This window comes from Narcine bancroftii, chromosome 3 (assembly GCF_036971445.1).
Source record: "Narcine bancroftii isolate sNarBan1 chromosome 3, sNarBan1.hap1, whole genome shotgun sequence".
In the NCBI taxonomy this organism is placed as follows: Eukaryota; Metazoa; Chordata; class Chondrichthyes; order Torpediniformes; family Narcinidae; genus Narcine; species Narcine bancroftii.
In genome coordinates this window covers 329,630,375-329,657,662 of record NC_091471.1, presented here as the reverse complement: position 1 = coordinate 329,657,662, position 27,288 = coordinate 329,630,375, and the positions used below count along the sequence as shown (strand labels likewise).

Here is a 27,288-nt window from a genome sequence, read left to right as displayed (position 1 = left end):
GATCCTAGAATAGGTTTTATTGTCTGTTTGAATAATATGAATAATCTCCATATATTGTTGTTTTCTCCATAAATCAATTATCTTCATATCATGCATTGAATTTAATGTAAATTTAGCTGCTTTGTTATTTATATTTGTCTTCCCAGTTTTATTACTAATGGGTCAAGGTTAAAATTAATGTCTCCCCCAAGTAAAATGTGTCCCTGTGTGTCTGGTATCTTTAAAAATATGTCCCACATAAATTCCTGTTCATCTTCATTAGGTGCATAAATGTTCAGCAAGTTCCAAAATTCTGAATAAATCTAGCACATCATCATTACGTATCCACCCGCTGGGTCTGTTATTACTTCCTTTATCTTTATTGGCAGATTCTCATTAACTAATATAGCAACTCCCCAGGTTTTGAATTGTACAATGATGCCACTACATGACCTTCCCAATCTCTCTTCAGTTTGCGGTTCTAACTCAGTTAAGAGTGTTTCTTGCATAAATGCTGTCTATTCTCTCCTTTTTAAATAGTGTCAGTAACTTTTTTCTCTTAATTGGAGTGTTGATTCCATTAATATTAATAGTCATATAGTTCGATGCATTCATCTTACCCATCCGTTCTCAGCTCTCTCCCACCTCTTCAACCCCTCCATTACCCTTCTTCCAAAATCACTCTTTAGATTGTTCTTACTCTTTACTATTCGCGACGATACCACTAATAGGAAAATAACAAAAACCATAAGAAAACCAAAAAATACTTTAAAAAAAATTAAATCCACTTTTACTGAGTTGCCCCTTGCCACCTCGCAAGACAACCACAACACCCTTTTCTACGTATGTACCACAAATTCAACAAATTTTGCAGTTGGCAGATCATCACGCCTCCCCAGCACCCCCCCCCTAGAGAAAACACAATATATTTTTCTTAAAAATATAATATAGCCTTTTTTTTTAAACCTTAAACGTCTGTACTCAAACTATTAACATTCCAACTTATTGATATACATTATCGTAACAGTCCTTTTATTATTTTCTTTACTCCTTTTCTTGTTGTTTATTTGGTAATTGGTCTGCAAAGAGAGCTTCTTTGGATCTGAAATGGTCTATTTTGTCCACCAGGGATGAATATCTTCAACACTGCTGGATACCGTAACTTTTTATCCATAGTACAGTTTTTGCTAAATTAAACTCCTTTAAAAGTTCAAAGCCGATATCTGGATAAAAAATATTTTATTCCCATTCTACTCTAGTGGTTCCTTATTTTCTTTCACTCTTTTTATTTCCAGTTCCACTATTTTCTCCCTCGTTGTGTATTGTAGTAGTTTTATTAGTAGGGAGTGCAGTTTCTGCTGTGGCTGTGGCTTTGGCGCCAATGCTCTGTGGGCTCTTTCAATTTCTATTTCTTCTTGGAGTTCTTCCACTCCCAAGATCTGTGGGACCCATCTTTTTATAAATCCTTTTATATCTGCCCCTTCTTTGCCTTCTTTCATGCCCACTATTTTTATATTATTATGCCTGATGGAGTTCTCTAAAATGTCCATTTTTTGGGCCAATAAATCTTGTGTCTTCTTAATCTCCTTATCTCGATCTTCCAATGTTTCTCTTAATTTATTCACCTCCATTTCCGCGCCTATCCCTCTGTCTTCCACTTCAACTCGTTTTCTCCAATCTGCCATAGCATCTCCAATCTTTGCATTTTTACATCTGTTTCTTACATGGTTTTTTTTAAATAGTTCTCAGATCAGTTGTTGTTTCCATTAGTATCTTTATTTGACTTTCAAAATATTCTTTATCAATTACCTTGTATTTTTTTTCTCTGTCTTTATCTTCCTCTTGATCTTCTTTCTCTAGCTCCATTTCTTGGCTCCGTGTTGATCCATCTTCTATCGGTGTCTCCGTGGCCTCTCCCATTGCCAATTCAGCATCCCACTGTCACCGTCCACTCCCACTGGCATCTTTGCTACAATATGTACCATGCATGCGCACTGGCATTTCCTTTTCTGGCTCTGCAAGCCAACGTTCAAGACCACCTCGGGGGCTGTTGCCGCCCAGCTGCCCACTCACTGGCTTCACTGACCAGGCCATCCTCTATGGGAGAGCTCCCTGCTCCTGGACACTGGTGAGGCCTTCCTCTTTTTTCTCCAGCAATTTTTTAAAATCTCTTCTTTACTTGACAATGTAGATCTTTCCTTCTTTGAAACCATCTTCAAATTCTTCTTATATTTTTCTGCCTTGTTTTTCTTCCCTTTTTTCCAACTTTCTCTGTGGAGGGCTGGTTTTCTCTAACCAGCCACTACTCCATCATGTGACCTCCTGATAAAATAATTTTTACAAAGAAGATAGTGATGAGCAAACTCATGGGACTGAAAGCAGACAAATCCCCTGGTCCTGATGGGATGTATCCCAGGGGACTGAGGGAAATGATGAGAGTTATAGTCGATGCATTGGTCATCATTTACCAAAATTCTCTGGATTCTGGGCAGGTCTTGGCAGATTGGAGGACAGCAAATATCACGCCACTTTTTAGGCCGAAGACGGGTAATTATCGGCCAGTTGGCATAGCATTTGTAGTCGGGAAAATGCTTGAAGCTGTCATTAAGGATGAAATAGTGAGACATTTGTAACGAAGGGGTTGCATCAGGCAGATGCAGCATGGATTCAGAAAGGGCAGGTCTTGTTTGACAAACATGCTGGAGTTCTTTGAGGATATAATGGGTGCGCAGAATTCTCTGCCCAGGGAAGCAGTTGAGGCGACTTCATTAAACATATTTAAGTTAGATAGATTTTACATTTAAAAAAAAGGAATTAAGGGATATGGGGAAAAGACAGGTTGGTGGAGTTGAGTCAATGATCAGATCACCCATGACTTTATTGAATGGCAGAGCAGGCTTGACGGGTTGGATGGCCAATACCTGCTCCTATTTCTTTTTTTTAAATTTTTTATTTTTCACACCATAAATCACATTAACCATGGTACACACTTTTTCCTTTTCACACATATACAGTGCCATTTTCTCCCCCCCCCCCCTCCCATCCCACCCTCCCTACCTCCCCACTCCCGTCCATTTAAGGTATAAAATCTAGGATACATTAAACCAGTCAGACAATGTTGTCATTCAATAAAAATACACCAGAAATTCTACTGAGTCCATTCTTTTCATTTCCTTTTCCTTCCGTTAACTTAGGTAGTGATTGTCCCCGGTAGGTTTTCGCTATTGTGTTTAATGTAAGGCTCCCATATTTGTTCGAATATTTCAATATTATTTCTTAAACTATATGTTATTTTTTCCAATGGAATATATTTATTCATTTCTATATACCATTGTTGTATTTTCAAATTATCTTTCAATTTCCAGGTTGACATAATACATTTTTTTGCTACGGCTAAAGCTATCTTAACAAATCTTTTTTGTGCATCCTCCAAATCAATTCCAAATTCTTTGTTTTTTATGTTACTTAGGAGGAAGATCTCTGGATTCTTTGGTATATTGTTTTCTGTAATTTTATTTAATATCTGATTTAGATCTTCCCAAAATTTTTCTACTTTCTCACATGTCCAGATTGCATGAATTGTTGTTCCCATTTCTTTTTTACATCGAAAACATCTATCAGATAATGTTGGATCCCATTTATTTAACTTTTGAGGTGTAATGTATAGTCTGTGTATCCAGTTATATTGTATCATACGTAACCTCGTATTTATTGTATTTCTCATCGTTCCAGAGCATAACTTCTCCCATGTTTCCTTTTTTATCTTTATATTTAAATCTTGTTCCCATTTTTGTTTAGTTTTGCCATTTGTTTCCTCATTCTCCTTTTCTTGCTGTTTAATATACATATTTGTTATAAATCTTTTGATTATCATTGTATCTGTAATCACATATTCAAAGTTACTTCACTCTGGCAAACTCAAACTGCTTCCTAATTTATCCTTCAAGTAGGATCTCAGTTGGTAATATGCCAGCGCTGTATCTTGAGTTATATTGTATTTATCTTTCATTTGTTCAAAGGATAAGAATCTATTTCCTGAAAAACAATTTTCTATTCTTTTAATCCCTTTTTTCTCCCACTCTCTAAAGGAAAGGTTATCTATTGTAAAAGGGAGTAACTTGTTTTGCGTCAATATTAGTTTTGGTAATAGATAATTTGTTTTATTTCTTTCTACATGAATCTTCTTCCAAATATTAAGTAGATGATGTAATACTGGAGAACTTATATGTTGTACCAATTTTTCATCCCATTTATATAATATGTGTTCAGGTATCTTTTCCCCTATTTTATCTAATTCTAATCTAGTCCAATCTGGCTTTTGCCTTGTTTGATAAAAATCTGATAGGTATCTTAAATGTGCGGCTCTATAATAATTTTTAAAGTTTGGCAGTTGTAAGCCTCCTTGTTTATACCATTCTGTTAATTTATCTAGTGCCATCCTCGGTTTCCCCCCTTTCCATAAAAATTTCCTTATTATTTTCTTTAACTCCTTGAAGAATTTCTCTGTCAGTTGTATTGGCAATGCCTGAAATAGGTATAATATCCTTGGAAAAATGTTCATTTTAATACAGTTTATCCTTCCTATTAGTGTTAGTGGTAAATCTTTCCAATGCTCTAAATCGTCCTGTAATTTTTTCATTAGTGGATAATAATTGAGTTTATATAGTTGGCCGAGATTTTTGTTTATTTGTACACCTAGGTATCTTATTGCTTGCATTTGCCATCTAAATGGTGATTCCTTCTTAAATTTTGAGAAATCCGCATTATTCATAGGCATTGCTTCACTTTTATTTACGTTGATCTTGTAACCCGACACTTCTCCATATTCCTTCAATTTCTTATATAATTCTTTTATTGATAGTTCTGGTTCTGTTAAGTATACGATAACATCATCCGCAAATAAACTGATTTTATATTCCTTGTCTTTTATTTTTATCCCTTTTATATTATTTTCTGTTCTTATCAATTCTTCTAGTGGTTCTATAGCTAACGCAAACAATAAAGGTGATAGTGGGCATCCCTGCCGTGTTGACCTGCTTAAATTAAATTGCTTTGATACATGTCCATTTACTGTCACTTTCGCCAATGGTCCCTTATATAATGCTTTAATCCAATTAATATACTTCTCCGGTAAACTGAATTTTTGCAATACTTTGAACAGATAATTCCATTCTACTCTGTCAAAGGCCTTCTCTGCGTCTAAAGCAACTGCTACTGTTGGTGCTTTATTCCCTTCTACTGCATGAATTAAGTTAATAAATTTACAAATATTGTCTGTTGTGCGTCTTTTTTTGATAAATCCAGTCTGGTCTAGATTTACCATTTTCGGTACATACTCTGCTAATCTGTTTGCTAATAGTTTAGCTATTAACTTATAATCTGTGTTAAGTAAAGATATTGGTCTATATGACGCTGGTGTGAGTGGATCTTTCCCTTGCTTTAGTATTACTGTAATTATTGCTGTTTTACATGAATCTGGTAAGCTTTGTGTTTTATCAATCTGGTTGATTCCTTCCAGGAGGGGTGGCATTAATAAGTCTTTAAATGTTTTATAGAATTCTATTGGGAATCCATCCTCTCCTGGTGTTTTATCATTTGGTAATTTTTAAATTATCTCTTGTATTTCTACTATTCCAAATGGCTCTGTTAATTTATTTTGTTCCTCTATTTGTAGTTTTGGTAGTTCAATTTTAGTTAGAAATTCATCTATTTTCCCTTCTTTCCCTTCATTTTCAGTTCGGTATAATTGTTCATAGAATTCTCTAAAGTTTTCCTTAATTTCTTTTGGATTATATGTAATTTGTTTGTCTTTTTTCCTTGATGCCAATACCATTTTCTTAGCTTGTTCTGTCTTAAGCTGCCATGGTAGAATTTTGTGCGTTTTTTCCCCTAGTTCATAATATTTCTGTTTTGTCTTCATTATGTTCTTCTCCACCTTATATATTTGTAGTGTTTCATATTTTATTTTTTTATCCGCCAATTCTCTTCTTTTAGTTGTGTCTTCCTTCTTTGCTAATTCTTTTTCTATATTTACTATTTCCCTTTCCAACTGCTCTGTTTCCTGATTATAGTCCTTCTTCATCTTGGTTACATAACTTATTATTTGCCCTCTAATGAATGCTTTCATTGCATCCCATAGTATAAACTTATCTTCCACTGATTCCGTATTTATTTCAAAATACATTTTTATTTGTTTTTCAATAAATTCTCTAAAATCCTGCCTTTTAAGTAACATGGGGTTTAATCTCCATCTATACATTCTTGGAGGGATGTCCTCTAACTTTACTGTCAATATTTAGGGTGAATGGTCCGATAGTATTCTAGCTTTATATTCTGTTTTTCTTACTCTATCTTGCATACGAGCTGATAACAAAAATAGGTCTATTCTTGAGTATGTTTTATGTCTAGCCGAGTAATATGAATATTCCTTTTCCTTTGGGTGTTGTTTCCTCCATATATCCAAAAGTTGCATTTCTTCCATCGATTTAATTATAAATTTGGTTACTTTGTTCTTTTTGTTAATTTTTTTCCCAGTTTTGTCCATATTTGAATCCAAATTCAGGTTGAAATCCCCTCCTATTAATATTTTCCCTTGCGTATCTGCTCTCTTCAAAAAGATATCTTGCATAAACTTTTGATCTTCTTCGTTAGGTGAATATACATTGAGTAGATTCCAAAACTCCGAATATATCTGACGTTTTATCATTACATATCTCCCTGCTGGATCTATTATTTCCTCTTCTATTTTAAATGGCACATTTCTACTAATTAATATAGCTACTCCTCTTGCTTTTGAATTATGCGATGCTGCTGTTACGTGTCCTACCCAATCTCTCTTTAATTTCTTGTGCTCCAATTCAGTTAAATGCGTTTCTTGCACAAATGCTATATCAATTTTTTCTTTTTTCAGTAAATTTAGCAGTTTCTTCCTTTTAATTTGGTTATGTATTCCATTAATATTTAATGTCATATAGTTCAACGTAGCCATTTTATACTTTGTTTATCTTCCCTTTCCGTTTCTCCATCATTACCTTTCCTTCTTATCCATTTCTGTTTTCTTGTTTTGAACCCTTTATAAGACAACATTCCTAAAACATCAAACATTTTCCTTATTCTCCTATTTAAAACTTCTTTAGCCCCAATCTCCCCTTCCCCTCCTGAGTTGTCCTTTATCCCTTGTCGGACAACCACATCTCCCCTCTCCATTTGGATTTGCGAATTCACTCGCAAGCATCAGCTGATTTTGCAGTGACCGTAACTCCTCCCCACCCAGCCCCCCCAGAAAAGATTTCACTTTTCATATGAAACAAAGGTCACTCTTTTAATTCCCTCCTTATTCCCTCTATTCCATTTCCTTCCCTTATTAATTCTTGTCTATACTATCTATATTTTCCTCTAAATACGGATACATTCATGTATGCACATTGTACATATACACACATATACCTCTTTATCCACATACATATAAATCGTGGTCATTTTTACTCTTATTACATGTCTTCATCTCTCTGTTTGTTTTGTAGTTGTTCTGCAAATTTCCTTGCTTCCTCTGGATCCGAGAATAGTTTTTTTCTATAAGATCGTTTTCGATGTATTGAACTCCTTCCTCTTCTTCAGGAGTTCAAAACTTATGTGTCTTTTTAGTTCGCAGTCTTTTGTACTCTCGTTACACGTCTTCATCTCTCAGTCAATTTTGTAATTGTTCTGCAAATTTTCGTGCTTCCTCTGGATCTGAGAATAGTCTGTTTTCCTGTCCTGGAATAAATATTTTCAATATCGCTGGATGCTTTAGTATAAATTTATACCCTTTCTTCCATAAAATCGCCTTTGCTGTATTGAACTCCTTTCTCTTCTTCAGGAGTTCAAAACCTATATCTGGATAAATGAAGATATTTTGCCCTTTGTACTCCAGTGGCTTGTTGCCCTCTCTTACTTTTTCCATTGTTTTCTCCAGTACCTTTTCTCTTGTAGTATATCTTAGGAATTTTACTAAAATAGATCTTGGCTTTTGTTGTGGTTGTGGTTTAAAGGCCACTGCTCTATGTGCCCTTTCTATTTCCATTTCTTGCTGTAGTTCTGGACATCCTAGGATCCTAGGGATCCAATCTTTTATAAACTCTCTCATATTCTTGCCTTCTTCATCTTCCTTAAGGCCCACTATCTTTATGTTATTTCTTCTGTTATAATTTTCCATTATATCTATTTTCTGAGCTAACAGTTCTTGTGTCTCTTTAACTTTTTTATTAGATTCCTCTAATTTCTTTTTCAAGTCCTCTACCTCCATTTCTACTGCTGCTTCTCGTTCTTCCACCTTGTCCATTCTTTTTCCCATTTCTGATAAGGTCATATCTATTTTATTCATTTTCTCTTCTGTCTTGTTTATTCTTCTTCTTAAATCATTAAATTCTTGCGCTTGCCATTCTTTAAATGACTCCATGTATTCTTTAATAAGAGAAAGTATATCCTTTATCTTGCCTTTCCCTTCTTCTTCTATTTCACTGTACTCTTCCTCTTCCTCTTCTTCTTCCTCTGGGTTGGCCATCTGTTGTTTCTTTGTTGTCCTTTTCTTCTCTTCTTTCTTGTTTTCGTTGTCTTCTATGTTCTCCTCTTGCTGCAGCTGTTCTGCAGCTGTCATTGCCGGCTGTGGAGATCGACTCCCCAGCTGGTCACCCCTCCCGTCGGTGTGTTTTTTTGCATGCGCATCGCGCATGCACGACTCCTCGTGCATGCGCGGTTGCGCACTTTTACTTGTAGTCCACTTTCTACCGACCTGAGGGAGCGGGTTTCTCTCTCCACCGCGGGCCTCTTCGAACAGGTAAGGCCTTTTCCTTCTTCTTCCGTTGTCTTCTCTTCCTCTCTTCTTACCGTTGGTTTCGATTTTTCTTTTTTCGTCGCCATCTTCTTTCCACCTTTATACTCACTTTACTTTAATTTTTATTTTTGTGCCTTTGTGTTTTCCTTTGTTTTTTCCGACTTTTCTGGAGAGGGCTGGAGTTCACCGTCCGGTCACTACTCCATCACGTGACTCCTCCCTACCTGCTCCTATTTCTTATGTTACCAAGGACTCTCGAAAACTTCTACAGGTGTACCGGGGAGAGCATTCTGGCTGGTGGCATCACTACCTGGTAAGGAGGCGCCAACTCTCAGGACGAGTATAAACCCCAGAAGGTTGTTAACTCGGCCTGCGACATCACAGGCACGAGATTTCACTCCATCGAGGACATCGACGAGACATTGTCTTAAAAAAGCAGCCTCTATCCTCAAAGACTCACCCCCCTAGGCCAGGCCCTCTTCACTCTGCTCCCATTGGGGAAAAGGTCCAGGAGCCTGAAGACAAGCACTCAGAAGCACAAGGACGGCTCCTTCCCCTCCACCATCAGGTTCTTGAATGATCAATGAACACCAAACACGGCCCCACTCTGATCTTTTGTGCCCTGCGATTTTGCTACACAACCAATTTTGTGACAGGTTCAGGACACTGAGTTCTGATTCGGAATAAAGGTTACCCCATCCAAGGTCTTTGGAACACTTTTTTTTCCTCTTCCACTGAACTTGCCCAACCTGCAGAGTTCCTCTGTCTCCTGCTGTCTGCAGGAAATGAGTTGCCATGTCTTGGACGGGTTACAAAGGGAGTTGCCGGTAGTTCTGGAGTGTTTTAGCATATTAATGCAGGAGAAATTCCCGGGGCTTGACCAAGTAAGACCTCAGACCTTGTGAGAAGCCACGGAAGATAATAAGAGGCCCTTGCTAAGCATGCTGACATCATTTTGTGGCCTTGGCTAAAGTCCCTGAAGGCTGGTGGAGGGGATGAATGTTGAAAGGGGGAAACAAGGATGAATGAGGGAACTGCAGATCACTGAAGTAAATCACAAAAATCTGGAGACAACATGAAGTGGAAACACACAATGCCGGAGAAACACAGCATGTGAAACAGTGTCCTTTAATGTAGCCAAGTTAAAGATACATAAATGACATTTCGGGCTTGAGCCCTTCATCATGCTGGCTGGTGTCTGAACAAGAGTGGGGGGGGGGGGGGGAAGTGGCAAGGGCAGGAGATGATAGGTGGAGTGAGGGGACAGCAAAGGAGGGATGGCTGGGTGGCTGACGGGGAGAGAACTGGAGGTAAAAAGCATGTCCTCTGGCTGGAGAGTGCCCAGATGGAAAATAAGGTGTTGTTCCTCCAAACTGCGGGTGGCCTGGGTGGGATAATGCATGGACAGACATGAGTCCAGGAGAGTGACTACTGGGAAGTTGCTGCTGTTGTGAACAAGAGGGTGGGGGGGGGGGGTGTTGTTCAGCGAAGCCATCTCCCAATTGGCAACCAGTCTCTCCGACGTAGAGAAGGCCACAAAGGGTGCACTGGATACAGTTCAGCAATCCTGTAGATGGACAAATGAAGTGTTGTTTCACTTCAAAGGTTTGTTTGGGGCCCTGATCTGTGGTGAGGGAGGAGGTGCTGCACCTCCTGCAGTCACGCGGGGTGAGTGGGCAATAGGTTGGGAGGGATGAGTGCATTGAGAACCATGGAGGGAGCGGACCCTGTGGAAGAGGGTAGGAGAAGGTAAAACGTGTCTGGTGGTGGGATCCTGCAGGCCATGGAGCCTATCTCGTTAGTAGTGAGAAAGTTTCTGGCGGGGATTCTGAAAGACAGGAAGAGTCCTTAAACGAGCCCCTGATTGAGTTTGTCATTGAGGAGTCTGATAGTGGAGGGATAGACGCTGTTCCTGAACCTGGTAGGCCCCAAGACCTTTTTCCTGACAGCAGCAGTGAGAACAGAGCCGTGCTGGGCAGTGGGAATCCTGGATGATCGCTGTGGATCTCCGATGGCAGCATTCCCTGTCAGTGCAGTCGACAGTGGGGGAGGGTTTTGCCTGTAATGACCTGGGCCGTGTCCACTACCTTTAGGAGGGCTTTACGCTCGAGGGTGGGGGGGGCGGGGGAAATGATGTCCCCTGTACCAGCTGGTCAGCACACTCTCCACTGCACCTCTGTAAAAATAGGCCAGGATCGTACCAAACCTTTGCAGACTCCTGAGGAAGTCGAGGCACTGACGGACTTTCTCCACAATGTGTTGGGTCCGGAAAAGATTCTCTGAGATAGTGACCCCCCCAGAACTTGAATTCCACCCCCCTCCAACAGCAAAGAGATGTCAGGTGGTCATGAGTCAGAAGGAAAAGCTGGAAATTGATGGGGGGGGTGTATGGTTGGGAGCTCTGTGAATGTAGAGCAAGTGGAAAGGAGATATAAGGGAAGGGGAGAGGTTAATGGAGACTGGAGAAGTTGTTGCAAGAGCTGTTGAGGAGCAGAGCAGACAACCCACGGGATGGTGACTGTGGTAATGGACCAATGAGGGAGCTCAGTGGCTGAAGGACACATGCAGGCGGCGGGGCTGCTGGCAACTCGAGACGAGGAACCCACGCAGGCCGAGGGACTCACACCAGGCTGCTGGAGACCAGCTGAAGGGGGCATCGGGTATCAGGACCAGGGCACTGAAGGGCTTCCCGATCGTGTTGGGTGGGGGTTTCAGATCCGGAGCTCGGGCTGGTGATGGTATCAAGTTTCTTGGAGTGCACTTGGTGGAAAATTTCACCCAGTCCCTCAACAACAGCACCATAGCCAAGAAAGCCTTGCAGCACCTCCAGTTCCTGTGAAGGCTGAGCAAAGTTCATCTCCCATTCTCACTACATTCTACAGAGGATGTATTGAGTTCATCCTGTGCAACTACATCACCACCTGGTTTGGAAGCTGTACCAACTCAGATCGCATGACCCTACAGAGGAGAGTGAAGTCAGTGGAAAAGATCACTGGGGGCTCTCTTCCTACCATGAGGGACATCTACAACACTCGATGCAGGAGAAAGGCAATAAACATTGTGAAGGGCTTCACACACCCCTCATGTAAACTGTTCTCCCGCCATCGGGTAGGAGGTCCCATAGCTCTCAGGCCCTTGCATCGAGAATGGGCAACAGTTTTTTTTCTCCAATTCCCAGAACAGATGTGGATAGTTCACTTTTACTGTATACTTCTTAATATTTCAACGTGTTTAACTTCTGATGTTGAAGTAAATCTGCTCCGTGGTCCCGGAGAAACACGATCACATCTATACCGTGCGAGCAGGGTATGACCACAAATAAAAGCAACTTGACAGGGCTCTGTGGGGCTGCGGGAGGGCTGGAGGCGAATCCACAGACACTCGGGGATTCTGGGTGGGGGATCCCTCTCTTGCTTCTTTCTCCGACTGTAAGAGGCACCTCAGGAAATTCCTGCCGATAGTGAATCTGTCCGCCTCTCAGCCAACGGAATCAGATTCCGTGTTATATTACACTGTCTTTCTTACAGAATAATAAATCGAACTTGTACCTTGACTTCCTCCAGCACGTGTGTTTTTATGACAATCACAACGTCCGCAGACTTTTGTGCCAGGTTCATTCGGACAGTGATATTCCCTGGGATCCAAGGTGAGCAGACCCATTGGACTGAGAACTGGCTCAGTGGAAGTAAAGTTTATTCTCATGTGATTGTACAAGTACAACCCAACGAAACAGCGTTCTCTGGTCCTCGGTACAAAGCACAGACATACACTGACACAACACACAGACAAGCCATACATATGCATGACATGTATTTCATCGAATCTAATAAATATTGTTTCGTGAATATGAGGGTCAGCTTGAGCAGTTCCTTTGGTCGGCCAGCGTTCTCACTGCCCCATGGGAAGAAGCTGTTTCTCAGCCTGGTGGTGCTGGTTCTGATACCCCTGTATCTCTTCCCTGACGGGAGCAACTGAAAGATGCCGTGTGCAGGTTGGAAAGGGGTCCTCAATGATTTTGCGCGTCCTCTTCAGACAACGATGCCAGTGGGTCACGTCGATGGGGGTAGAGGGAGACACAGGGTAGCAGTGAAGGAGTGCTATCTGAAGGCCTCTGTCCCTGTGCCACAGGGGTTGAAACTCGGTGTCCTGTTGTTTGCCAGCTAGATTTGTTCCCCCCAACCCCCACACCAAATTCGAAGACAAGAGGGCCCAACTTCAGGATAGAAAGGCGTCAATTTAAAACAGAGAAATTTCTTCAGCCAGAGGGCGGTGAGTCTGTGGAACTTGTGGCTACAGGCGGCATTGTAAATGAGGTCGTTGGGTGGATTCAAGGTGGAGGTATTTGATGAGACAGAGCATCGAGGGTTACAGGGATACGGCTGGGGAGTGGGGGGCTGAGAGGGAGGATGATTAGAATGAAGGGGCAGACTTGATGGGACCAACTTCTGCTCCATGTCTTATGATTTGAGAGATAATCTGGTTGTAAAATTTGTGGATGACAGCAAAAATTGGTGGTGCGGAGGATGGTGAGTGAAGAAAACCCCTCCTCAGTGCGGCCTTGAAGCTATACTAACTGACTTCCCCCAGGAGAGCAGAGGTGCATCCCAGGAAAACATTCACACTCCCATCACTTCCTTGGATAGCCACAGTCAGTTGCAGATCGGGGGCATCCTGTGAAGGACCAACAGAGTACGGTAGACCCGGGGTCAATAGGAGGACCTGAGTCAAAGTGCAGCGGAGGTGAGTGTCCTGTTTGGGTGTGTGTGGGGAGAGGGGAGGGTTGTGTCTAGGAGCAAGGGGCTTCAGAACAAGGAAAGAGAGCGGGGAGTGTGTGATGGGACGGTGTGGAGGGAGCTTTACTCCACATCTGACCCCAGTGAGTGTATGATGGGACAATGCGGAGAGAGCTTCACTCAGTGTCTCTCACTCCAGTCCCCTACACCCCTCAATGGCTCAACACTCTCTGGCCCCAAACACTCCTCCCTGTCTCTGTAACCCCCTCCAGTCCCCTATACCCCACCTTGTCTCTGTAACCCCTCTGGTGCCCTACGCCCCTCCCAGTCTCTGTAATCCCCTCCAGACCCCTACACTCCTCCCTGTCTCTTAAACCCCTCCGGTCTACACCCCTCCCTGTCTCTGTAACCCCCTTTCAGCCCCTACAGCCCTCCCTGTCTCTGTGATCCCCTCTGGTTCCCCTACACCCCTTCCAGTCCCTTAACCCCCTCCGGTCCCCTACACCCCTCCCTGTCTCTGTAACCCCTTTCTGTCCCCAACACCCCTCCCTGTTTCTGTAACCCCCTCCGGTCCCCCATACCCCTCCCTTCTCCATACCCCCCTCTAGTCCGCCACATCCCTCCCTGTCTCTGTAATCCCCTCCGGTCCCCCACACCCTTCCCTGTCTCTGTAACCCCCTCCTGTCCCCCACAACCCTCCCTGTATCCGTAACCCACTCTGGTCCCCAACACCCCTCCCTGTCTCTGTAACCTCTAGGTGTGAGGCAGTGTTGTGTACCAAGGAATGGGATATGTGATGCTGAGTTTTGGAACCTATTTTTTCTGTTAAAACTCTATCCCTGTTACTCCTGTGGCAAGAATGCCACAAAATTACCCAGTGGTTTGGGAGAGCCAGAGGTCATTGAGCCCTTGCCATGCTTGCCATCCTGGCCCTGGGACCCAGGACTGGTAGTGAAACCCGGGTGGAGGTTACACTCCTCCCCGACTCATTTCTGGGACTGCAGGGCAAAGGCGCGCCCTCTCTGTTAACACACAGACGGAGTTCAGGATGGAACCTTGGGCCGAACCCACAGACGCTTGGTGTCTCTGCAGGAACCCTCTTCTCTTTCTCCTATCGTTAGGAAAGGTTCTTTGTCCGCCTGACAGCAAACATGTCATGTTATTCAGGAAACCATGAACCTTATCCCAAGACTGGCAGCAGGAACTGACCAGTGCCAAGATAAAGTGAGTCGCCACCAGTTGGAGCGACCCACACCACGTCAGGGGAGACTGCCACAAGTACAGGGAGAAGCTGCTCATTCACCGTGCAGGATGTCAAGGATGGGCGCAGGGACAGGGAATGAAATTTTTTTTTAATGTAATTGAAAAAATGTTTTAGACTGACAGCCCGTTCCAGCCCACAAGCCCGTACCGCCCAATTACACTCCATTAACCTATAACCCCCGGTATGTTTAAGAGCTCCCGGGGGAAACGCACTGAGACACAGGGAGAACGTACGAACTCCACAACAAGTGTTTCGGGTTCACTTGCCTGGGTAGCAGGCCAAACGCCTCAGTGTGCATGACATTACAATGACAAGGTGAGTGGACAGCACAAAGGGAGCTTTGCTCCGCATGGAGGGATGTGTGTGTGGACAGTGGGGAGGGAGCGACTCAGGGGAAACACAGATGCTGCGATGTGAAGCAAAACGTGAAGGGGATCAGAAGGTCGAGCAGGATCAATGGTCTTGATAAAGGACTCTGATCTGAAATGTCTAACGTTCTTCTTCTCCCACTGATGCTCCTTCACCTGCTCAGTTCATGCAGCAGATTGTGTTTAGCAGTATAGAAAAAGCTTCACTCTGTCTGACCCCAGGAGTGTGTGATGGGAGAGTGCGGAGGGAGCTTCACTCTGTGTCCGACCCCAGGAGTGTGTGATGGGACGATGCGGAGGGAGCTTCACTCTGTGTCCGACCCTGGGAGTGTGTGATGGGATGGTATGGAGGGAGCTTCATTCTGAGTCCGACCCCGGGAGTGTGTGATGGGACGATGTGGAGGGAGCTTCACTCTGTGTCCGACCCTGGGAGTGTGTGATGGGATGGTGTGGAGGGAGCTTCACTCTGTGTCCGACCCCGGGAGTGTGTGATGGGACGATGCGGAGGGAGCTTCACTCTGTGTCTGACCCTGGGAGTGTGTGATGGGATGGTGTGGAGGGAGCTTCACTCTGTGTCCGACCCCGGGAGTGTGTGATGGGACAATGCGGAGGGAGCTTCACTCTGTGTCCGACCCTGGGAGTGTGTGATGGGACGATGCGGAGGGAGCTTCACTCTGTGTCCGACCCTGGGAGTGTGTGATGGGATGGTATGGAGGGAGCTTCACTCTGTGTCTGATCCCGGGAGTGTGTGATGGGACGATGCGGAGGGAGCTTCACTCTGTGTCCGACCCTGGGAGTGTGTGATGGGATGGTGTGGAGGGAGCTTCACTCTGTGTCCGACCCCGGGAGTGTGTGATGGGACAATGCGGAGGGAGCTTCACTCTGTATCCGACCCTGGGAGTGTGTGATGGGACGATGCGGAGGGAGCTTCACTCTGTTTCCGACCCCGAGAATGTGTGATGGGGTGGCGCGGAGGGAGCTTCACTCTGTTTCTAACCCAGGGCAGTGTGTGACAGGACATTGCAGAGGGAGCTCCACCTTGCGACTGACCCTGATAGTATATGACAGGATGGTGCGGAGGGAGCTTCACTCTGTTTCTGACCCCAGAGAGTGTGTGATGGGATGATGAGGATGGGAGCTTCACTCTGTGTCCGACCCTGGGAGTGTGTGATGGGATGGTGAGGAGGGAGCTTCACTCTGTGTCCGACCCTGGGAGTGTGTGATGGGACGATGCGGAGGGAGCTTCACTCTGTGTCCGACCCTGGGAGTGTGTGATGGGATGGTATGGAGGGAGCTTCACTCTGTGTCTGATCCCGGGAGTGTGTGATGGGACGATGCGGAGGGAGCTTCACTCTGTGTCCGACCCTGGGAGTGTGTGATGGGATGGTGTGGAGGGAGCTTCACTCTGTGTCCGACCCCGGGAGTGTGTGATGGGACAATGCGGAGGGAGCTTCACTCTGTGTCCGACCCTGGGAGTGTGTGATGGGACGATGCGGAGGGAGCTTCACTCTGTTTCCGACCCCGAGAATGTGTGATGGGGTGGCGCGGAGGGAGCTTCACTCTGTTTCTAACCCAGGGCAGTGTGTGACAGGACATTGCAGAGGGAGCTCCACCTTGCGACTGACCCTGATAGTATATGACAGGATGGTGCGGAGGGAGCTTCACTCTGTTTCTGACCCCAGAGAGTGTGTGATGGGATGATGAGGATGGGAGCTTCACTCTGTGTCCGACCCCAGGAGTGTGTGATGGGATGATGCGGAGGGAGCTTCACTCTGTGTCCGACCCTGGGAGTGTGTGATGGGATGGTGAGGAGGGAGCTTCACTCTGTGTCCGACCCCGGGAATGTGTGATGGGACGATGCGGAGGGAGCTTCACTCTGTGTCCGACCCTGGGAGTGTGTGATGGGATGGTGTGGAGGGAGCTTCACTCTCTGTCCGACCCCGGGAGTGTGTGATGGGACAGTGTGGAGGGAGCTTCACTCTGTGCCTGACCCCGAGAATGTGTGACGGGGTAGTGCGGAGGGAGCTTCACTCTGTTTCTGACCCCAGGCAGTGAGTGACAGGACATTGCAGAGGGAGTTCCATCTTGCAACTGACCCTGAGAGTATATGACAAGATGGTGCAGAGGGAGCTTCACTCTGTTTCTGACCCCAGGCAGTGTGTGACAGGACATTGCAGAGGGAGCTCCACCTTGCAACCGACCCTGAGAGTATATGACGGAATGGTATGGAGGAAGCTCTACCCTGCAACCGACCCTGAGAGGGCGTGCCACCCTGTTGGAAGTGCATAAGTATTTTCGCAAGTGTATAAAGACCACACCTGGTGAACTGTGTACAGTTTTTGCTGTCCTTCTTAAGAAAGCCTGCACGCAGTGAAAATTCACCAAACTGGTTCCAGACCTGCCATGTGAGATGGGAGAGAGTAGATTGTGACCCTTGCGCTCCAGAGTTCAGGGGAACAAGCAATCTCATCAAGACCCGACAGGCCGGGTACAGGGGGAGCGAAGACTCCTGTTGGGGCACAGCTCCAGGTAAGAGGTCGGCTGTTCAGGGTTGAGGGGAAATCCCTTCCCGCAGAGGAAAGTTCCTGCAGAAAAGATTTGGACACGAGGGGGGCTTTGTCAGGAAGGGGAGCACGGAAAAGGTGGCAGATGAGAGTTAGAAAACCCCTGGTCCTGGAACACCCCCACCCTCCCTCCCCCAAGTTCCCTCCTTTGTTGACATCGCGTGTGACACAGTCATTAAAGGAACAGGAACTTGATCAGGTGTTTGGTCAGGGATTAAAGTCTGTATCAAGTTTCCTCGAACAAGCACAACGTTTTCCCGGCAGCACTCCGCGCGAGGACTGGCCTCACCCCTCGGCTCCCTGCTCTGTGAAAGTTTCGGCTTCCCTACCCCGAGACTTGGAGCCTGGCGGATGGGAAGCCGGAGTGGGACACACTCAGGGCGAATTGGCAACAGGTCAGCTGGTATGGGGGAGGGGGGAGGAAAATTGGATTCATGCCTGGTTTTTGGCGGGTGAAGGAGGCGTTCCGTTCTGGCAGACCCATCGAGTGGAAAACACAACAGACGGACGTGATTCCAAAGCGAGGGGAAACTCAGCGGTACAATAGTGACAATTATACGAATGAGGGAAGAACAAGTGTGTAAGGTTAGAAACATTATTGTAGGAATACATAACTTTGTGGGATGAAGGCTCTGATAGTAATGCTACAGCGAGTCAGAGAAGGGTTACAGAGACAAGGAGGGGTGTGGGGGACTGGAGAGGGTTACAGGGACAGGGAGGGGTGTGGGGACCAGGAGAGGGTTAGAGAGACTGGGAGGGGTGTGGGGACCCAGAGAGGGTTACAGAACCAGGGAGGGGTGTGGAGACCGGGAGAGGTTTACAGAAGCTGGGAGGGATGTGGGGACCGGAGAGGGTTACAGAGTCTGGGAGGGGCTTGGAGACCCAGAGAGGGTTACAGAGACAGTGAGGGGTGTGGGGACTGGAGTGGGTTACAGAGACAGGGAGAGATGTGGGGGACTGGAGAAGGTTACAGAGACAGGGAGGGGTGTGGGGGACTGGAGAGGGTTACAGAGACAGGCAGAGGTGTGGGGGACTGGAGATGGTTACAGAGACAGGGAGGGGTGTGGGGACTGGAGTGGGTTACAGAGACAGGGAGAGATGTGGGGGACTGGAGAGGGTTACAGGGACAGGGAGGGGTGTGGGGATTGGAGTGGGTGACAGAGACAGGGAGGGGTGTGGGGCACCGGAGTGGATTAAAGAGACAGGGAGGGTTGTTGGGACTGGAGTGGGTTACAGAGACAGGGAGGGGTGTGGGGGACTGGAGAGGATCACAGAGACAGAAAGGGGTGTGGGGCACCAGAGTGGGTTACAGAGACAGGGAGGGGTGTGGAGACTGGAGTGGGTTACAGAGACAGGGAGGGGTGTGGGGCACCAGAGTGGGTGACAGAGACAGAGAGGGGTGTGGGGGACTGGAGAAGGTTACAGAGACAGGGAGGGGTGTGGGGACCGGAGAGGGTTACAGAGACAGGGAGGGGTGTGGGGGACTGGAGAGGATCACAGAGACAGAAAGGGGTGTGGGGCACCAGAGTGGGTTACAGAGACAGGGAGGGGTGTGGAGACTGGAGTGGGTTACAGAGACAGGGAGGGGTGTGGGGCACCAGAGTGGGTGACAGAGACAGAGAGGGGTGTGGGGTACTTGAGAAGGTTACAGAGCCAGGGAGGGGTGTGGGGACTGGAGTGGGTTACAGAGACAGGGAGGGGTGTGGGGCACCAGAGTGGGTGACAGAGACAGGGAGGGGTGTGTGGGACTGGAGGTTACAGAGACAGGGAGGGGTGTGGGGCACCGGAGTGGGTTACAGAGACAGAGAGGGGTGTGGGGGACTGAAGAGGGTTACAGAGACAGAGAAGGGTGTGGGGGACTGGAGTGAGTTATGGAGACAGGGAGGGACATAGGGGCCAGATTGGAAAATATGGAGGTTGGATAAAAGATGAGGGCAGACAAGAGGAGGAGTTTGCCTTTGTGAATCAGGTTACAGAACAGTTTGATCTGTTATCCAGGGAGCAAAGTGTGTGAGAGGTGAGGTGATAACCTGGAAAGTGGGACAGGGAGGAGCGCCTCAGCAGTGAATCCCCTCAAACCGGGGCAGGTTGGAAGAAGCGGGGAACATCACAATGTTACAAACGATGCGTGTCCGGCACTGTGGAGGGGACAGTTTACAGGGTCATGGGACGACCCTTTCCGGTCCCCACACCCCTTTCTGTCTCTGGAACCCACTCCGGACGCAGTGCAAGGTGGACCGAAGGGCCTTGCTTCTCTGCCATGTCTCTCTGCAACTCGTCACACTTTCCTTAGCTAAAGCATTCCAAACGCCCACACCTCTTCGTTATCTCTCCCGTCATCAACCCAGCTACCAGCAGCTCCTTCAAACACCTGGGAATGTTTTTAAAACTCTCAGGTATCTTATCCTCAGTGTGTTAGCCCATCCTGCACCCTGCTGCTGCGGACGCAAGCCTCCTCTCACACTCCTTGGGGTATGACACACAGTGAAGCTCACTCCGCATCGTCCCATCACACATTCCTAGGGTCAGACACAGAGTCCCTCCTCACCGTCTCCCAGGGGTAGACTTAACCCTTTCCTTCTCCCGCAGGATGTGGACCGCGTCTGGCCAGAAGGTGCCCGTCTGGCTGAAGCTGCCCGCCCTGCTGCTGGCCTTGCTGGTGCCAGTGGCGAGCAGCGCCAACATCCTGGTCGTGCCCATGGACGGGAGCCACTGGGTGAACATGAGGGTGCTGATGAAGACACTGCACGCCCACGGCCACTCGCTCAGCGTCCTGCACTCGTCCAACAGCTTTAACATCACCGAGGAGCCTGCCCTGTACCGCTCTTGGGTCGTGCAGCTCGACCACAAGATGGGGATACTGGAAGACCCAGAGAAGGTAACCAATCTTGTGGTGGAGATGCTGGAGATGTTACACCAAGGCAACAAGCTCCTGGCCAGGTTGCGCATCTCCCTGCGGCTGCAGGATTTAATGAGGGACGTGCATGCGGCCACTTCCCACTTCATCGTGCAACTCTTTGAGGACGCGCAGCTGATGCGGCGCCTGGAGGAGGCCGATTTCAAGCTGGTGCTCACCGATCCGCTTCTGCCCGTCGGCCAGATGCTAGCCCGCCGCCTCGGCGTGCCGCTGGTCTACAACGTGAGGTGGGTGAACAACGGCGATGGCCACCATCTCATCGCCCCTTCGCCCATCTCCTACGTGCCGGTGGTCGGCAGCTGGCTCACCGACAGGATGTCCTTCGGGCAGCGGCTCGCCAACGGCCTGTTCTACGCCGTGACCACGATGCTGAGCGCCTTGGCCAGCGAGCGGGCGTACAATGAGCTGTGCCGGCGCTACGTGGAGCCCGGAGTCGGCCTGCAGGAGCTGACGCTGGCGGCGGACCTCTGGCTCTTCCGGGTCGACTTCGTACTGGACTTCCCCCGGCCCACGGTGCCTAACGTCGTGTACGTGGGAGGCTTCCAGTGCCTGGACGCCTCGCCGATGGAGCCCGAGCTGGAGGCGTTCATGCAGGGCTCGGGCGAGCACGGCGTGGTGTTCGTCTCTCTGGGCCTCATGATGACACGATTGCCCGCCTACCTGGAAGATGCCATCGTCCAGGGCTTGGCCGGGCTGCCGCACAGGGTGATCTGGAGGCGCAGCGACCGGTTGCGGAGCTCGGTGGGCAATAACACGCGGGTGATTCGCTGGGTGTCGCAGAACGACGTGCTGGGCCACGCCAAGACCGTGGCGTTCGTGTCCCACGGCGGGACCAACGGGCTGTACGAGGCCATCTACCACGGGGTGCCGGTGATCGGGCTGCCGCTGCTCTTCGACCAGTTCGACAACCTGCTCCGGCTGGAGATCAAAGGGGCGGCCAAGGTGCTGGACGCCGCCGACCTCAGCGCCGGACAGATGGAGAGCGCCGTGCGGGAGGTGACAGCCGAGCCGCGCTACCGCCGCGCCATGCGCCGCCTCTCCTCGCTACACCGTGACCAGCCCAGCTCGCCGCTCCGCAGGGCCGTCTTCTGGATCGAGTACGTGCTGCGCCACGGCGGAGCGCCGCACCTTCGGCCGGCTGCCTTCGACATGCCCTGGTATGTCTACCACAGCCTAGACGTGGCCGTCTTCCTGGTCGCTCTGAGCCTGACCGCGCTGCTGCTGCCCTGTCTCCTGCTCAGGAGGCTGTTTCGATCTCGAAGGGCCGACAAACGCAAGACAGACTGACTTTGGGCACCGAAGGAAGAACGACTGGAACCGGATTTCTGGTCACTACACACACAACTGGAACCGGATTTCTGGTCATTGAACATTCAACACCTGCAACCGGATTTCTGATCATTGAACATTCAACGCCTGGAACTGAATTTCTGGTCATTGAACATACAACACCTGAAACCGGATTTCTGATCATTGAACATTCAACACCTGGAACTGAATTTCTGGTCATTGAACATACAACACCTGAAACGGGATTTCTGGTCATTGAACATTCAACACCTGCAACCGGATTTCTGGTCATTGAACATTCAACACCTGCAACCGGATTTCTGGTCATTGAACATTCAACACCTGCAATCGGATTTCTGATCATTGAACATTCAACACATGGAACTGAATTTCTGGTCATTGAACATACAACACCTGAAACGGGATTTCTGTTCATTGAACATTCAACACCTGCAACCGGATTTCTGGTCATTGAACATTCAACACCTGAAACGGGATTTCTGGTCACTGCACAAACACCTGGAACTAGATTTCTAGACACTGTACACACTCAACAACTGGAACCAGATTTCAGTCACTCGACACACACAACACCTGGAACCAGATTTCTAGTCACTGTACAAACATCACACCTGCAACCAGATTTCTAGTTACTGTACACTACACCTGGAGCCAGATTTCTAGACACTGTACACACTCAACACCTGGAACCAGATTTCTAGTTACTGTACACACACAACACCTGGAACCAGATTTCTAGTTACTGTACACACACAACACCTGGAACCAGATTTCTAGTTACTGTACACACACAACACCTGGAACCAGATTTCTAGTCACTGTACAAACATCAAACCTGGAACCAGATTTTTAGTTACTGTACAAACATCACACCTGGAACGAGATTTCTAGTCACTGTACACACACATCTAGAAACAGATTTCTGGTCTCTGCACACACACCTGGAACCACATTTCTAGTCACTGTACAAACATCACACCTGGAACCAGATTTCTAGTTACTGTACACACATAACACCTGGAACCAGATTTCTAGACACTGTACACACTCAACACTTGGAACCAGATTTCCAGTCACTGTACAAACATCACACCTGGAACCAGATTTCTGGTCATTGAACATTCAACACCTGAAACGGGATTTCTGCTCATTGAACATTCAACACCTGCAACCAGATTTCTGGTCACTGCACAAACACCTGGAACTAGATTTCTAGACGCTGTACACACTCAACAACTGGAACCAAATTTCAGTCACTCTACACACACAACACCTGGAACCAGATTTCTAGTCACTGTACAAACATCACACCTGGAACCAGATTTCTAGTTACTGTACACACACTACACCTGGAACCAGATTTCTAGACACTGTACACACTCAACACCTGGAACCAAATTTCTAGTCACTGTACAAACATCACACCTGGAACCAGATTTCTGATCATTGAACATTCAACACCTGGAACTGAATTTCTGGTCATTGAACATACAACACCTGAAACCGGATTTCTGGTCACTGCACACATACCTGGAACTAGATTTCTAGACACTGTACACACTCAACACCTGGAACCAGATTTCTAGTCACTGTACACACACAACACCTGGAACCAGATTTCTCGTCACTGTACGCACACACAACACCTGGAACTGGATTTCTGGTCACAGTACACACACAACACCTGGAACCAGATTTCTGGTCATTGACACACACAACACCTGGGACCATATTTCTGGTCACTGTACACAGGCACAACACCTGGAACTGGATTTCTGGTCACAGTACACACACAACACCTGGCACCAGATTTCTGGTCACTGTACACACACACAACACCTGGAACCGGATTTCTGGTCACTGTACACACGCAACACCTGGAACCAGAGTTCTGGTCACTGTACACACACAAAACACCTGGAACCAGATTTCTGGTCACTGTATGCACACACAACACCTGGCACCAGATTTCTGGTCACTGTACACACACACAACACCTGGAACCGGATTTCTGGTCACTGTACACACACAACACCTGGAACCAGATTTCTGGTCACTGTATGCACACAAAACACCTGGAACCGGATTTTTGTTCACAGTACACACACAATACCTGGAACCAGATTTCTCATCACTGTACGCACACACAACACCTGGAACTGGATTTCTAGTCACTGTACACACACACACACCTGGAACCAGAGTTTTGGTCACTGTACACACACAACACCTGGAACCGGATTTCTGGTCACTGTACACAAACACCTCAAAACAGATTTCTGGTCACTGTACACATAGACCAGGCACCAGATTTCTGGTCACTGGACACACAACACCTGAAACCAGATTTCTGGTCACTACATTAAGAAAATCTGAAATCAGATTTCTAGTATTGTACAAACACCTCTAGAACCATATTTCTGGTCACTGTACACAAATATCTGGAACCAGATTTCTGTCACTGTACACACACAAAACCTGGATCCATAGAACACCACAGCACAGAAAACAGGACATTTGGCCCTTCTTGTCTGTGCCAAAACATCATTCCACTCGTCCCGCTCAGTCCGTAAACCTCCACACCTCTCCCATCCATGTATCTATCCCATTTATTGAGAGTGAGCCCACATTTACATTAGCTCGTTCCACATTCCCATCACTTTCTGAGTGAAGAAATTCCTCCCAAACTTTTTGCCCTCAAGCCATGTCCTCTTGTATTTATCTTTCCTAATCTGTGGAAACAGCCAACTCACATTTACTCTGTCTATATCCCTCATAATTTTGTAAACCTCTATCAAATCTCCCCTCCTTCTTCTACGGTCCAACGAATAAACTGTTTAATCTTTCCCTGTAACTCAGTTCCTGAAAACCCGGCAACATCTCAGTAAATCTTCACTGCCCTCTTTCAATCTCATTAATATCTTTCCTGTAGTTCAGTGACCAGAACTGCACACAATTCTCCAAATTTGGCCTTACCAATGTCTTATACATCTTCAACGTAACATCCCAACTTCTGTACTCAATACTTTGATTTATGAAGGCCAAGATGTCAAAAGCTCTTTACAACCCTGTCCACCTGTGACATCACACGTGAAGTGCAACATGTCATTGAAAATTGACAAAGACTTCTTCCCTGCTGATATCGGTGATGAACACGTTGAAAGGTTTCACCAGGACATTGCGATCATGGAAAAGTGGTATTGGGGGCAACTGGAATCCGTCAACACCGGCCAACTATTGTTGGACTGTGTTGATACATCCACTACACTGGCCAATTGCAGGGGGAAACCACTGTATTTGCAGGTAGGCCACCTGAGTGGCTGGCCCCACCTGCCCACTGTCAATCACTGGCCCATATAAACAGTCGAGCCGGCCCCTTTGGGAGTCAGTCGGGCACATGGAGCCAGGAGGGTACAGAGACCTGGTGTGTACAAGTTTAAGCTGATTAAAGCCTATTGTACCATCTGTGGGCCTTTTGTCTGAATTCTTCGCACAGCAGTGCTCACGTGGACACTGACACGAGAGGCATCAAATGCGGAGTACAAGCGAAAATCACAATTTTAGGTCAGTTGAAATGACGTAATGTGTCAGCGTCGTCATGTTGACCAAATTTGGAGCATTGTGTGCAATTCTGGGTGCTGAACTACAGGAAGGATATCAATAAGATAGAAAGAGTGCAGAGAAGGTTTACTAGGTTGTTGCCTGGACTTCAGGAACTGAGTTGCAGGGAAAGGTTAAACAGGTTAGGACTTTATTCCCTGGTGCGTAGAAGAATGAGGGAAGATTTGATCGAGGTGTTTATGAAGGGGGTAGACAGAGTGGATACAAGTTGGCTTTTCCCTCTTAGATTGTGGGTTGTAAGAAGCAACGGACAGTCGCTCCGCAGAGCGCCACCTACCAAGTCCAGTGTGTCATTGCAGACTTCAGCTATTACTTGACTTTCTGAAGTTAACTCTGCCTACCACTTTGAGATGAGCACTAAAGACTCTCATAATTACCAACAACCTGCTTATAGTATGGATTTTCAGTTTTGGGAATAATTACCAACAACCTGCTTATAGTATGGACTTTCAGTTTTGGGAATACTTCTCAAATATTTGGTACTGTTCTGGATTTCTCTTGTGCCTTAACTGTAATTATCTCTCATCATCTCCTACCTGTGATTACCTTTTGCATATGTTATGTGTCTCACATGATTCCTACTGTAATTTATTCATGTTGTCCATAATTGTTTTGCAGCTTTCCACTTGTTTGAGCCCTGTTAGGATGTACGGTAAATTTCACTTCCTCCCCCAGCAGCCTTCATGCACAATGCTCTGGCACGGTACCAAGCTGGTTTCGCTCTCCCTGCTCGGTTCTACGATGGATCGTCTGCACTAGTTTGGAACCGCCGCGCCAGTTGGTCACTAACCGCTGGTTCTGGGGTGGGTGGGGGGAGCTACGCAGCGGTACACTCAGAGAGACTGGGTAGAACAAGTGCTAGCAGATCCCATCTCATGACAGCTAAACACAACATCCTCCTATCCACTGGCAACTAGCCACAACAGCAACGAGGCATAGTGACTCAGCAGCACCCGCAGGTCTAATAAGAAGCCCCTGGCCTACTCAACGTAGCGACGTCATGAGGTTATTCTCACTTCAGATGTCATGACGCCAGGTCACATGTTGTGTGTTTATATCAAGCTTGACAACACATCAGTAAAGGCTCCTACACTTTGCTGACCGACAACTTTATTCCTAACATTTCAATAGGATGGCGTATGATCACAAACATCCTCCACCAGAGGGTCGTAGTTTTAAGCTGAAAGGGGGAGAGGTTTAGGGGGAACGTTAGGGGAAAGTTTTTCCACTCAGAGAGCAGTGGGAGTGTGGAACGCGTGTGGTGAACACGGGCTCGATGTGTGTTTTAAGATACATGGATGGGAGAGGCCTGGAAGGGTATGGAATGGGAGCAGGTCAGTGGGACTGGGGAGGTGATGGTCAGCACAGTCTAGAGGGGCCGAATGGCCTGTTTTCTGTGCTGTAGTATTCTATGGTTCTCAAAGTCAATTTAATGTTTCTTCATCTTACGACGTGATACAGCAAATCTGAAATTATCTCCGTGTACTGCTTGACATTCTCCATCTCAATCCCAAGTTTCTTTTTGGGAAGCAAAACCTGTTGCAAACATTTGTTCTCCAGTATTATTTGCTGTTCTCCTCACGCTAAACTGCAATGAGCACAGTCCCAGGCCATTCGATCCTCTGCTCAGAAACTCACCCTCCTCCTCCAGAATCAATCAGGTGAACCTCTGTATACCCCACCTCACATCAAGGTGCTGACCAACAGCCCACCGTTCTG

The 27,288-nt window shown here is 46.9% G+C and overlaps 1 protein-coding gene across 1 annotated transcript; it reads left to right on the top strand.

The window, feature by feature from the left end:
• Window positions 1-17,944: 17,944 nt before the first annotated feature.
• LOC138759188 (UDP-glucuronosyltransferase 1A5-like) lies at window positions 17,945-26,666 on the top strand. The gene is made up of 2 exons (XM_069929241.1): window positions 17,945-18,115; window positions 20,310-26,666. Exons 1-2 carry the CDS (start codon window positions 18,072-18,074, stop codon window positions 21,922-21,924), a joined length of 1,659 nt encoding a protein of 552 aa, XP_069785342.1. The 5' UTR covers window positions 17,945-18,071; the 3' UTR covers window positions 21,925-26,666.
• The last annotated feature ends 622 nt before the right edge of the window (window positions 26,667-27,288 follow it).